General features: G+C 35.2%; 1 protein-coding gene and 1 pseudogene across 1 annotated transcript; one reads left to right on the forward strand and one right to left on the reverse strand.

Annotated features, from left to right (window-relative positions):
• Positions 1 to 1,314: 1,314 nt before the first annotated feature.
• LOC107545192 (NEDD8 ultimate buster 1 pseudogene) lies at positions 1,315 to 4,064 on the reverse strand (annotated as a pseudogene).
• PAM16 (presequence translocase associated motor 16) lies at positions 4,063 to 4,500 on the forward strand. Its single transcript, XM_087813729.1, is given in 1 exon segment — positions 4,063 to 4,500. A coding segment is annotated over 1 exon segment (438 nt).
• Positions 4,501 to 15,428: the final 10,928 nt, after the last annotated feature.

A 15,428-nucleotide genomic window follows, 5' to 3' on the forward strand; every position in this document is an offset into this window, starting at 1 on the left:
TGTTGTTGTTGTTGTTTTCCCAAAAATAGACTTTTAAAATTTAAACCTATTAATCAAAACCCTGAGGATTTTATTATAGATCTACCCACCTATCCTTAAAGCCTTGTGTCATGCAATATAAACGGTATATCTATGTGCAGAAGGCAGCTCTGCCATCCAAGGTCTTGACATAAGTAGATGTCATGATTATAGATTTTTAAAAGGCTCAAATAGAATATATTTTAAAAAATGAGAAAAGTCATGAATTTTTCAATCAATGAGAAAGTTAAGACTAACACTTCTTGGTCTTATATCTCTAGAACCTGTATAGGATCATCTCTCAATACTCATTAATGCATTTATTTTATTTATCCAGACGTGTCTACTGGCTCCTTCTAAAATACACATTCCAGTAAGTGTTCATAGTAAACCAATCTTCACCCGTCATCTATTCCATACTTCTAAAGTCCAATTAGACCTCTTCTTTGGGGAATTTCCTGATTAGTTTTCTTTTGCTTTATTGTTGAATTTCTGTAAAATAATTATTTCATTATTTCTTGAGAAAAATAACATAGTATTTGGCACTTAATTGCTTGGTGTTAAGTCTTTACTTTTTCACATACCACACAACTAGAAACTAAAATTATATCTAATATTTCATTTGTATTTCTCTCAGTGCCCAGGATCAAAATATGTTGAAAATCTTTTCTAAAATGCATATTTTGAATAAATAAATAATAATTGCATAAAACTGAGTACTTAATTTTACAGAGGATGAAATTGTATGCATACATATTTGTGTCTGTGTGTTTAGACAAAATAATAGGTAATTTTGTGATATTTACTTCAACCAGGAAATTTAAGGTCTTTAAAGTTATCACTTTTAGTCTTTAGTGTTTTTAATGATTTTTAGAGAGAGAGGAAGGGAGAGAGAGGAAGGGGAGAGAAATGATGTGAGAGAGAAACATCGATCAGCACCTGGAGCAAGCATGGGGATTGAGCCCACAACCTGGGCATATGCCCTGACCTGTAACCCAGGCGTGTGCCCAGACCGGGAATCGAACCAGCAACCTTTCTTGATGTAGGGATGATGCTCCAAACACCTGAGCCACCGGGCCAGGGCTAGTCTTTAGTTTTAATTAGTATCTCCTGATACTCATTAGAATCATACATTTAAACACCAGTTCATATAGTACAAAGTAAATAAAACAGATTTTGAATCTTATAAGTAAAGCTTAAAATAACAATAATAGTTTAATTTGATGTAGTTTCTTTAGACTTTTAATAATGATAGAATTTATATGCAGAAACTTAGTATTTATTTCTGTTTATTATTTAGCCTTTCCTTTTAGATGGCTTTATATTTTCCACATAAGTACTCTGAAATAATAATTTCCCCAGAGTTATATCAAGATAATCTTCATATTCTGGAATATCTTCTAACATATCCTTGATGGCCTCTGTGCCCATATTTTCATTTGTTGGGGCACTAGATCTGCTTGCAGGGTCTGAAGGGAACGTAGATGACATTGATGAAGAATCTTCCATGGAGCGCTGTAGGTCATGAGGAAGACTTCCTCTACTGTGAGCAAGGCTGTGAGTGAGCTGGACATTTCTCCTGAAAGGTCTCAGGGCAGCTTTGGCTGCTACCACATCAAAACTCATGTACACCAGTTGGTCAAAATATGCCAAAGAAGGACTCTAGCCAGATTCTTTTTTCTTCCCCCTCTTTTTTCTTTTTCCTTATTTGGGCTAATTCCTCTCTGCTGTTGGTAATATGGGTGACTACCTGATCCATGCTCTTGTCATACAACCTTAGGCCAAGCCAGTTTTCCTGGGCAGTAAATTCCAACTGTAACAAATGGTACACTTTTGATGGATCAATACAGAGCTCTTTAAAGTGTTGACATGCCTTGTCAAGATACAAGCCCTTTCGTCATTTCTGCTGTAAGAGTTTCAGATACCTTCACCAATTTTCCCACAACTTCCTTTTATTTGAACCAGTCTCTGATGCTTTTCTCCATAACAGTTTTAAAGCATTTCTGGGCCAAGTGTAATTTCTTTTTCTGCATTGTCAAGGTATTCCAGTTGTTCCAAGCAGAAGTAACACCATAACATGTCCTGCCGGGGTCCAGCCCCAGTGGTCCAGGGGTCCCCAAAGGTGTGGACGGTGTCAGCTAAGAATGAAGGGCATGGAGACAGCGTTCAGAGCATCAGGACAATCAGCTTCTCTTTCTTCCCTTGTTACAACTGTATTTATAATATTTTATTTTATTGCTGGTTAAACAACATGACACCATGCTTTGTTCAAATTTCTGTTTTGGCTTTTCACGGTTAATCTGACTTTTGCTAAAGAATTTACATCTGTTTAGGTATGTTAATTTTTAGTCTTACCTATTGTTTATATTTCTATAGGCTATTCTACAGGTTAATCTCTAGTTTGTTATTTATATTCTGAAGTTACTATTTTATTGCTCTGCCACATAGTTAAAAGGAGAATAACTAAGCCAGCTTTTCTTATTCAAGTCCTAAGTAAGGGTTCTATAGCTTGCCTGTGATTGTTTTTAGCTGTGGTGACTGACCGCCTATCCGGCACCAGCCTTAGTCTCTCCAGTTGCATTCCCTGCAGTAGTCCGTCCTCAGTGTAATATTCTGTGTAGGATAAGGGCTCAGGTGTAGATTGAAATAATCTCTTTCCTAGACTTCTCTTTCCTTGTGGGGATTCCCAGAGCTTTCCGTTAATATAAACATCCCCCAGCAATACATTCTTCACTGGGAACTCACTGGTGAGCTCCCTGTGGATGGCCCTGCACCGCCGAGTCGGCAGGGCCCGGACCCAGGCCTTTTCCCGGTGGAGAACTCCCTGCGGTAATGGGCCTGACAAGTCCTAAACTCTCTGCTGACAGCCTCAGTTCCTCATAAGTGGCACATGATTTTCCCATACTCCTTGGGGCTTTTATTGAATCATTGTCTTTTCTAGTCCCATCCGACTCCCCTGCTAGGGGAAAGTGTCCAGCGAGGGCAATGCCCTTTTCTGGTGCAGTGACTCGGGTAAGGACAGAGCGTCAGAGCGTCAGGAAGGGGAACAAGGACGGGAAGAGGGACATGCCACACGCCAGGTCCCATGGAGCACTGGCTGTGCGGATGTCTCCTCCTGGAAGGACCGTGTCAAGCAGCAAGGATGGGACAGCTTGGGGCAATGTCAGCTGTGGCATTGCATAGTTATCTACCGAACCTAACAGTTCTCTACAACACTCACAGAAATATTTGTCAGACCCTGACCGACAGGGCAAGGCTATTCCATAGTCTTCTCAGGAAAGCTCTTCCCTTCTCATAATATCCCATAGCTAACATAAGGGCTTTTATTTGTGCTGGAGGAATTCTGATTTATCTGCCTGTCCAGCTAGCTACGTGTAGGTTCTTGATTCACCACCGTCTCACCTCACTCTGCCATGTCTCTAGTCCTTTCTTAGTCCTCTGATTTAGTTTTTTTTTCTTTTACTTAGGCCCCATTTTGCTCTTCTTCAACCTGGCAGTTGTTTTCACATCTTTTTCTGGCTGTTTCAGTTGGAGCACCATAGCTTTTACATTGCTCTTCAAGTGTTTTCTCTACTTGAGTTTTTGACAATTTTGAAATAATTTTCTTGAAATACAAAGATTTCAGCAATTTTAGGCTTTAGTTATTTGCCAGTGTTGTGCAATCAGGTCTCCAACAAGTCTTTCCTATACTTTCTTAGTCTTGGATGTAAACAATACTTTAAATATAGCAAAGCCTGTTGTCTTATAATTTAATTTCCTGCTTCACACTCAATTGCTTTGCAACATGTTATCTTGTTATCTTTTTCTATTATCTTTTCTACTTCATTGTCATAACATTCTAGCTTGTCAGAGTACTTAGCAAGGTTCCTTAATGCTAAACCAGCCTCTTTATTTTCTTCTGTATAATGGAGGTTCCCAAAGATGAATTCTGTCTTCCCTTAAAAACTGGGCCTGCTCTGCAGCCTCCGTTGATCCACTGGCCTCCCTTGAGCCCGCTTTGGGGCTTGGAATCCTGAGCACATGGCCGGAGGCAGAGGGGACTCCATGACCAAGTGCCTGGCCCAGATCATTGTGATGGGGGAATAAGGGGTGGGCAGGGCCTTTGCTTGGGCCCTGTAGCAGGAGTTTACAGCCAGCTGGGCAGCAGCTGATGCCAGGGGACCTGCTGGACACCAGTCTGCAGCCACCCCTGACCTCTCTACCCTCAGCCTCCAGGAGGCACAGCAAATTCTCATTGTTTCCAAGCCAAACCCAGAGGAGATTCAGAAGCTTCCCTTGCCTCTGTAACCCAGAGACCGCACACCTGTCATTGTTTACCCTCTTCTTCAGAGCTACAAACACCTATTCAAGGTGAACAATGAATCTGTGGGCAGCTCCTTCTACTTGCAGTCAAAGGTAGTCTGAGGAAAAGAGGGCCTGGCGGAGGAGCTCTGAATCCTGGCCTGGAAGGGCAGAGAGAAAGAGTAGAAGCCCCAAATGTGACCGCTGGGCTTCTCCCACCTCACCCTGCCCTCTGCCTTTAATTTATAGCTCTGTAAAAATGTATTTTCTGGAAAAAACAAACAAAAAACAAAACAAGCAAACAAAAAAACCCCTGGGCCAATTATACCTGAGGACATCTTTTTTGAGTCATCCAGCACGCCCTCAGGGAATCTGCCAGGAACCAACAATGACCTGGATGCTGCAGAGGAGGCCACAGTTTGTTTTCATTTTGGGTGAGGCTGGCCCCACTTCCACCCACATTCAACATACTTTGATTATATGTCAGTGATTATAACTGAAGCTCCACTGAATATTTGCATTGTTTCATTACACTAAAACAAAACAAAACAATTTTAGTTATTTGGGTAATGAGTTTCCTGAAATTTATGAAAATAATGAAGCTGTAAATCTAGGATTGAAGATATTCACATATTATTTTCTTCTTTCTACCATTAAGATCCTTGACTTTTTTTTTTTTTTTTTCGTGGTGATTGTTTTCATATTACAGCGAATACATCTTGGTTTCCTTTGGGTAACAGAATGACAGCAGAAAGAAAGAGCTTTTGTCATGTGACCATACTGTCTTGCATGGGCCATGCAGAAAAATATGGGCACAAAGAAAAGTGACCCAGCTGCAAATGTTTTTCTTAAAGTACAGCTTTTCAGATGAGGTTTGGTCAGGAATGAGATTAACTTTTAGTACCTACTTGCCTTTATCACTTGATTGCAATGGCTTTGTGTTACTAGGGTTTATATCTTATTTGTTTTTGTATCACCAGATTTCAAATTGTTGAAGTGAGCGCTAAAAATTACTTGTTGATGATTGCCCTGGCTGGTGTGCCTCAGTTGGTTGAGCATCGACCCATGTACCTAGAGCTAACTGGTTCTATTTCCAGTCAAGGGCACATGGTCAGGTTTTGGGCTCTCTCCCCAGTAGGGGGTGTGCAGAAGACAGTCCATTGATGCTCTCTCTCTCACCCTCTCCTTTCCTCTCTCTCTAAAATCAATAAAAACATATTTAAAATATTACTTGTTGAGTGAACATTCAATAATAACTGACTTGTCATTATCAACAATATCCAAGTCTATGAGCTTAGATCTGAGAACAAGCTGTGGTCATGAAAAATAAAGAATTGATCACAGCACTGGGGTCTATAAACTGCAAGGGGTAATAAAAGGACTCGGCAAGGAGTAGGGGCAAAAGCAGAAACTTAATCTTTTTTTTTTTTTTTTTTTAAATATATCTTTATTGATTTCAGAGAGAGGAAAGGAGAGGGAGAGACAGAAAAGTCAATGATGAGAGAGTCATTGATCGAGCCTGCAACCCGGGCATGTGCCCTGACCGGGAATCGAACCCCGATCGCCTGGATCCGAGGTTGACACTCAACTGCTGAGCCACGCCTGGCCGGGCAGAAACTTAATCTTAAAAGCAGAAACTTTGCCAAAATGTGGATAAAACAGATTGATAAAGTGAAATTGGAATTTGTAAAACCAATAAATGAAAAATGTTTTCTCTATATTGACTAAACACTGTCTCATTATCTAAGGTGGCTCATTAACGCGAAAGCTCAGGAACTCTGAATGGACCAAAATACCCTTGACAGATAGAGGTCTGGGGAATCTGAGGCTTTTGGAGATATTTTCTGCCTCTTTCTGTATAGGTTCAGAAATTGAGATGAGAATGATGTGAATGCAGCCACTTTTTTTTTTTATTTATTTTTTTATTGATTTCGGAGAGAGGAAAGGAGAGGGAGAGAGAGAGATAGAAACATCAATGATGAGAGAGTCATTCATTGGCTGCCCCCTGCTCACCCCCAACTGGGGATCGAGCCAGCAACCTGGGCATGTGCCCTGACCGGGAATCAAACTCTGATCGCCTGGATCCTAGGCTGGGCCACACCCGGCTGGGCTATGCAGCCACTCTTTTAAGTATTTACATGGAACCATTTATATAAGGCAACTTTTAACCAGAGAACGTATATATACATGTTGACTAAGCATAATTATTAATTGAATAAATTTACTCTCAAAAGTATGGTAAAGCCCTGGGGTGGGGCAGGGGCTGGGTGGAAGGGGGAAAAGGCAGGGGATGGAGATGAGGGACTTCTATAATACTATCAACAATAAAAATTTTAAAAATGTCTCAGTTTAAATAATAAATTATATATTGGTTTTATTGCAAATTTATTTTACTAATATTTGCTCTACTTATTAGAATTTTATCTGTTTTATCTCCTATAAAAGAATCCACATTTCTGAACAAGGACCATGCATCTCCCATGAAAACAAATTGTTATAGTTGAATGCATTGGACTTTCTTTTAAAATCCTGACTCCACCACTATGGTAGTTTGGGCAAGTTATTTAACTTTAAAGTTTAGTCCTCTCATCTATAAAGTGGAAATAATTATAGTACCTAATATGGTGAGAAAATAAATAAATATATGCAGAAGTTTGAGCATTATACTTAGAATATATGTCACAGCGTCTTACACATTTTAGTTATTATAACACAAATTGATATGAGTTCAAAGGAAAAGTTATAACTTCAGAGCAAAGGGCAGGATTGCAGCAAAGAAAAAATTCATGGGTAAAGGAGACACTTTGCATGAATATATAGACATAATGGAATCAGAAAAGTGAAGAGCCTATATTTAATATAAAAACCTATATTTAATACAGAAAGTTATAGGTAATTCACTTGATAGGATTTCAGAAAAAGTGAAAATTTAAAGAGTGATAAATCTTAATATAACAACAAAAATTCTTACTTGGCTTTTCAGCTGTGAAGAAAAGTCTTGCCTGAATTTGAATCTTGTTTTGTTCACAAAGTAGATGAATATCTTGAGTAGGTTATTTAGACTTAATATGCATTAATTATTTTGTCTCTAAAATTAAGGGTAATAGTTTCTACTTTATAAGATTGTTTTAAGAATAAAATAAAATAAACATGTATTCACATATAAAGCACATATATATACATACACATACGTATAATATTACTTAGGATAGTTTTTGACATATAGTAAGTATCCATTGAGTGAGAGAGATTTCAAAATCACAATCATTAATCATATAATCAAAGATATTGTCAAGAAATTGATGGGATAGCTTCATTAAAAACTGATCTCTTTAAACCTTATAGGAAAGCATGCCACTACATTGAGAGACATAAGAGAAAGTAGAGATATAGGCTGAAAAGATGAAACATACAGTTCTAATGGTATTAAATTTAACATGCATTTACAGTTGTTCATGGGACATTTAAGACTTTTAGGGCTCATAGCTTTAAGGAATGATAAAAATGTAACTATGGAGTGTGCTGTAGTCAAGCCTAGGATTTATAGAGCTTGACATTAGAAGGTACAGTCATGAGTAAAATAATTTTCCCATGGTCAGTGGGCTCAGAAGTGGCCAATTTGGGATTCTGAGGTTAGTTAGTTCAGGTAACTTCATTTATTTGTAACTGAATTACCTGTAGAGTGATTACAAGGGTTAAAGAATCTTTATTTTTCCTCTATCATAAACAGTCTGATAATTTTTTCAGAACATTTCAATCTAGTTTTGAGTATTATCAGCTGATTTGAACACAATTTATCTGTTAACACAAGTAAGCAGAAAGAAAAAAAGGTTTGATTTTATACTACTTTGAAATAATTTTCATGAACAGCTGATTTTTTCAAAAAAAAAATTGTATTATCAATTATTCTAAATTGATGCCGTGTTTCAAAACTGTATTCCTATTTTCCAAAAAGATTTGTCAGGGAAGGAAATGAAAAGATTGAAGTGGCAATATGTTCAATAATAAGAATGACATTGCACTTTGTGAAGCATTGTAGATTCCTGTGACATATGAGGTATAGAGGATACACACACGTCTGTGAGCTATTTCTTTTATACTGATTAAAATTTTCACATTGATAAAAATCATGTTTTTTTTCCTTCTTTTTTAAATTAAATTTATTGGGGTGACATTGGTTAATAAGATTATACAGGTTTCAAGCGTACAGTTCTATGATACATCATCTGTATACTGCATTGTGTGCCCACCACCCAAATTCAAATCTTTGGTCAGCATATATTTGACCCCCTCTACCCTTTACTCTCCTCTCAAACTCTTTCCCTCTGGTAAGCACAATACTATTGTCTGTGTCTGAGTTTTTGTTTATTTTTGTTTGTTTGTTTATTTGTTGCTTTTAGTTTAGTACCCCACATAGGAGTGAAATCATTTTTTATTGATGATAATTTTCTTATAATTCTACTAAATGTCTATCCTTTAATATTCAGGTATTAATATTGAAAATATTGTCCAATTTTCCTATTGCAAAAGTAAATTACATTTTAAATTATAAAAAATAAATAGTACCTATTCTATTTAGACTTGAATATTTGAAAATTTGTATTAATTTACCTGAAGGTATGTGTCATAGACACACATACACGTTCATACATACACAGTGGCCTTCTATAAAACAGAAAGACACACCACTACGCCAATTAAGAAATATGAGAGAAGACAGAGATTCAGGATGAAGAGAGGGAACTTTCTATCTGGATGGTATTAAATTTAACATGATTGTGGGGCATACAATTATAGCTGTTCAGGGGAAAATTTACAGTTTTAGAGCTAAAACTCTCAAAAGTCTTAAAACTTAGGATTTTGTAACCTTTATTTGCCAAAATATTTCTTGGTACTGGATGGGACACAGTTACAGTTAAGACGTTTTTCCATTAAGATGTAGCTAATAAGAAGGAAATATAAAAGAGGCCCATTGTAACTTTATAAATAGCTTATCATTAACTCAGTTGACTTACATTTTTTCTAAGCTCTGATGCTCCCTTGTGCTACTGCTGTCAATTTTCAAGTATTCACGGCCACTGAAAGAATATTCTCCTACTCTTTTATCTACTTCAGATTACCCATTTACACTTTAACATACTTTTACTTGGTCTTTTCTCCTGCCATTTCCATTAAACTATGTATTTTGTGTTACCATATATTATAATCATTAAATCCAACAAAAGTAATCTGTTCTTATATCCTTTGCATTATTTAGCAATTGCTTCATGACAAAGTGTTATAATTCCTAGTGTTTAAGCAAACAACATATGTCACAGTTTCTGTAGGCTGAGAACATGAGCATGGTTTACCTGGATCCTCTGACTGTGTCTCTCACCAGGTGCAAAGGAAGCATTTGCCAAGACTGAAAATTCCTTAAAGCTCCATTGAAGGTGCATCTGCTTCCAAGCTCACTTAAGTGGCTGTTGACTGAATTCATTTCATTACGGGTTATTGTACAGGAGAGTTATCATTCATGAAGTGATCACTTTGTGAGGGAATGCTAAGGCACACACATTAAATATTTTGTTTGAGTTCTATTAGATATTACACATCTTAATTTTATTAAGATAAATACTGTATACTATCCTGAAATTAAAGTGCAAAGATAAGGCAGAAATTGGACTGATGCAGCTATACTCAAGGAATGCCAAGGACTGCTGGCAACCACCATAAGCTAGGAAGAGATTCTTCTCTACAGTTTTCAGGGGCAGCAAAGCTCTGCTGACACCTTGATTTTGTGTTACTAGCATCCAGGACTCTTGAGAGAATAAATTTCTGTTGTTTCAAGCTATCCAGATTGTGTTAATTTGTTATGGAAGCCCTAGGAAACTAAGAAGTCAATTTAATCCTGGGATGAAATATTAGGGAACTCATGGAGTCCTATGCCAAGTTCTCCAAATTGCTATATCAGGGATGTGTGCTTATTCCTTTGTCTTATTTTCTCATATAAACTTGAATAGGTGGGTGAGGAGAAACGGGAACAGGTGTGTAATTTATTGTTTCATTAAATATCAACATATTGTTTCCTCACTAGGAAGGCCAAATTTATTAACAAATATACCAGCAATTATTAATGCACTGTGGAAAATTTGCTGAAGAGGACTTTATAAGATTGAACAAAGAAAATCATCAAATACCTTGGAGTTCTATCTTCTTAATATTGATATGGTTTCTGGTTTTATGTCTACTCTTTTAGAGTATTTGTTGCCATTTCTACATATGTAATGTCACTTCCCCCACTAGTCAGTGAGCCCCATATTTGGAAGGACCATAACTATGATGCTTGCTGTTTTATCTACTGTTTTACAAATGAGTACATTCAATAAATACCTATTTCGTTATAAATTGTTAAATTAATATACAATTTGTTTTAATTTCTCAGGACACTTAGGCAATATTTTTACAATATCACCATTGCCATTTTCATTACTGGAAAATCATCAAGGCACAGTCTGTGTTACAAAAAAACACAAGATTCAAGCTGGGGTCCTGGGGATTAACAATATTTATGGTTGCAGACAAAAATTCTGAGTGTATATGTGTGCATTTACATATACCCAGTAATGAAACCAGGAAGGATTTTAATTTTTTAATTTGTTTTATAATTTTGCATGTAATAACTAAGTGCTTGATATTCTGTGAGTAATGCGTGATCTATAAGGAACAGGTAAATCGACAATTTTCAGAGAGGAATGATCTGATAAATGATTAAAATGATTCAATAAATAAAGCCACGTTCATATTATTCTAGCTAATAGAATGTAGCTTTAATTTAATGAGTTGAAAGTCAAGTAGCTTCTTTTAAGTTAGAATGTTACTGATTCAAGTATTGAATCTAATACAGATACAGTTGGATACTCAGGTATCTTGATTTTACTTTGCAAAATTCTAATGTAAGGGAAAAATATTTCTGGCTTAAAATCAAGCTATTAAATTCTTAAAAATCCCAAATATGCTTATCATGATGATTATTTCATTAGCTACTTAAATGTTGAATAACTATAGTATACCTGAAATTAATATTGCATGTTAAGTATAATTTTTAAAAAGTGAACAACCAACCTAGAATTAATTTTAACTTAAATAAAATCAAAGATTATTTTTAAATATAATCAAAGGTACAATTTATAGGATTGTAAAATTAGTATCAGCATATATGACAAAAAAACAAAACAAAAAGAATACAGTTTAGTAGTTACTTAATTTCACTAACAGCCTTTTTTCCTGCAAATTCATCTCAGTAGGTATTTATTGAGAAACTACTACTTGTACATTCTAAGTAGATTAGTAGGCTCTGAAAATACAAAGTTTATATGAATAAAACAATATTTTAGTTCCTATGATGTAAAATTGGCTCAAAGTAGGATCTCACTCAATCTCCCTTGAAATTTTTTTCTTTTTTTAAATATATATCTTTATTGATTTCAGAGAGAGGAAAGGAGAGGGAGAGAGAGAGATACAAACATCAATGATGAGAGAGTCACTGATCAAGCCCCAACCGGGCATGTGCCCTGACCAGGAATCGAACCCTGATCACTTGGATCCTAGGTCGACGCTTAACTGCTTAACCCAACCCCGGCCGGGCTCTCCCTTGAAATTTTTATTAAAAGATTAAAATTAATTTAATTCTACATCAATAATATGCTTTTAAAATTCATGTTGCTATTCAAAATATATTATTAAGCATTTTATTTTTTGTATATTGTTAAAGGAATAATATAAATATTGAATCACTACTCTACTACTTTCCTATTCTCATTTTTATAGAACTATTTAACTGCGTATAGCAGACATATTTATAACTGTTTCTCTGTGTACATGTAATGCTTTCATAATAAAGAGATTTTGAGTAGAAATTTATTTTCACTTCCCTATCTTATATACAGATGGATAAACTTGAATATATATAGATATATGTATATATACATGTATATATATACATGTATATATAGATATATTTACATATATATATACAGGGTGTCCCAAAAAATGTTTACGCACTTTGAGTGATGATAAAGTCAGTGTTTATGAACATACAGTTCATTTTCAAAATTTAAAGAAATCTATAGAAATGAATAATTTTTTTGTCAATGCCTGTTTTCAGACTGATGACTGTCCTGGTCCTGGCACTGCTGATACTGAGAAGCAATGGAATCGGAAACATCAATAATTGTATCAGTACATGAGTGGATAGAAAGATGTGGTACATTTACACTATGCAGCTGTTAAAAAGAAGGACCTCTTACCCTTTGGGACAACCTGGAGGGCCCTGGAGCGCATCATGCTAAGCAAAGTAAGCCAGTCAGAGAAAGGCAAATATCACATGATCTCACTCGTATGTGGATTGTAACAAACAAAATAAACAGACAAACTAAATAGATCCAGAAACATGGAAACATGGAAGAGAACAATGAATCTCAGAGGGAATGGAGGAGGGGGGCTGGGAAAAAATTAACCAAAGAACTTATAGCATATAAGCATTAGCCATGGAGACAAACAACTGTGGTAGGCCTGGGCGGGGAGGGTGCTGGGTGGAGGGGGTCAATGGGGGGGGAAAGGGGACATTTGTAATACTTTCAACAATAAAGATAAACTTTAAAAAAAAAAAAAGAATCGCCCCGCCAGGCGTGGCTCAGCGGTTGAACTTCGACCTAGGATCCAGGTGATCAGGGTTCGATTCCCGGTCAGGGCACATGCCCGGTTGGGGCTCGATCAGTGACTCTCTCATCATTGATGTTTGCATCTCTCTCTCTCCCTCTCCTTTCATCTCTCTGAAATCAATAAAGATATATTTAAAAATAATAAATAAATAAATAAATAAATAAATAAATAAATAAATAAATAAATATAAATAATAAATTTTAAAAAAGAATCATTTTGTTTGGTATTTGTGCACCCTCAATTTGTCAACTGTTGCCGGTTTTGTACAGTAAACTTTATCTTGATGTATCCCCATAAAAAAATGTCTAGTGGCACTTTAGAATAAATTTGTTCAAAGTTAGTCTGGCTTCACCCATTATTTCAAATCAGTCAAACCTGAAAAGGAGTGAAAATTAAATGAGTTATCAGCTGTTAAAGTGTGTATACATTTTTGGGAACACTATTTATATATATATACATACACAAATATATATATACATATATTTGTGTATGTATATTTGTGTTAAAATATATATTCTAACGCTGTGGAAACTGAAGTGACCAGTGTAAGTACCAACATTCTCTGGACAATTATACTGAAAAGTGAACAAAGAGTAATTATATTTCTCTTATTTTCAAATGATAAAATGTGTATCTCATGAAATAAATTATTATCCATTCAAAAGGAGAGCCCTTTAAAACTACTTCAAAATATGTGCTTTTTTTGAGACAAGTCTGAAGTGGACATTGGGGACACAAATGCAATTTGAAACCTTTTATTTTTACATTACTGATAGTCTCTGTTATTACACCTCCTCTCATAGTTAAAGAAGAAATGAAGCACTGAACTTAGTGTCAACCAAAGAGAATAGAAAAACAACCTCAAAACTCAATACTGTTTAGTCCAATTTATGAACTGATTTGAGGCAGGTAATTCAGAGACTGGAAAAGCTGCCTTTCACTTAAGTACCAAAAAATCCAATTTAATGCAGTTGATATCTTTACTCCAGCAAAGAAAGTTGTTTCATCTTCATTTTAGTCTAGATTGCTACTATATGAAGTGACAGTGGGCTTACATGTTCTGCTTGTGTATTTCTTTTTTGAAAAGAGCTGAGATGCCATCATTTTTCAATTTCATCTGCCATTTCAATACTTATTCTAGAAAGGCGCAAAGCTGGAAATGGAGACTGTGATCTCATTATTTTAAATTAACTCAACTTCACAAAGAGAAAATGATTAGTGAAATCATTAGCACATGTCTAAAAATCGAGGCTGTTAACATGTCTCCCATTCTGATATTTTAAATGAATCAAAAGCATTTATTAAAACCTATTCTGTTAATGTCTTTAAATAACTGCTACCAAGGTTTGAATGTGAAGTATTTTTGATATATATTTTTCTTTCTTCTACTCTGTAACTGATATATTTTTCTTTTTCTGTCTTTCATTTCTATCTCTGATTGAAAAGATAATATATTATAAATATACTGAAATGAATAAGTACTGAATAATAGATAAAGAAATTTAACTATAATATATAAATAAGCAAGTTATTTAAAAACATTAGAATCAGAAATGAAACTGCACCTGAGAAAAGATGTCAGATAACTAAAGTGAAAATATGGTAGAAATATGAGAAATGAACTTTGCAAATATGGGGTGTAGCTGTGAAATACAAAACAATGATATGATTATACTTATCACCTGCATTTTATATATTTTAATTCATACACAGCTTGTTTATAAGTGATTTACTTAGGTCTTTTCTGGCAAAAATGTTATCTTTTTAACATATCTTTCATTTATTCCTTTTTTCCAGTTGTGGTCCAGGCCGTCAGTACCTTGTGGTTATACTAGCTTCATCTTAAATAATTTTCTTGTCAAACAATTAATCTATCCATAATTAATTTATTTCCCTGGAATTGTTACATTATTTCTATAAAGTCACCCCTATCAATATCCCACCACCACCCAAAGTTACTGGATAAAGTGTAATCTAAATTGCTTAAAATTCAAGTAATTCTACAATCCGGTCAATCTAGCTCTGATTGACATTATCAAGAGACTTTTGTTCATATTTTCAGATATTAGCTTCTTGGAGTCATCTTTCAAATCTAGAAATGTAGATGTATATGAAGTTTATAAAGAAATGTCTCATTCAAAGACATTCAAAAGAAATGTCTCAGAAATTTAAGATAATTCATAAATATAACGAGGTTATCAACTATCAGAACAAAGAAATGAACAATAAAGCTGTAGAATCCAGGTATTTAGAACTCTCTGAAGTTAACTCACTGTTATTACATATTTTGTCTCCCATATTCATCATTACTCTTTGGTTCAGCTACTGAGATAATGTGCTGCTTTATTTCCTGTTACTGATATCATTTTTTGTACTCCTAGACACGTGATTCTCATTAAATTAGACAATCTTCTTAAGAACAATTA

This window comes from Miniopterus natalensis, chromosome 2 (genome assembly GCF_054644295.1).
Source record: "Miniopterus natalensis isolate mMinNat1 chromosome 2, mMinNat1.hap1, whole genome shotgun sequence".
Classification (NCBI taxonomy): Eukaryota; Metazoa; Chordata; class Mammalia; order Chiroptera; family Miniopteridae; genus Miniopterus; species Miniopterus natalensis.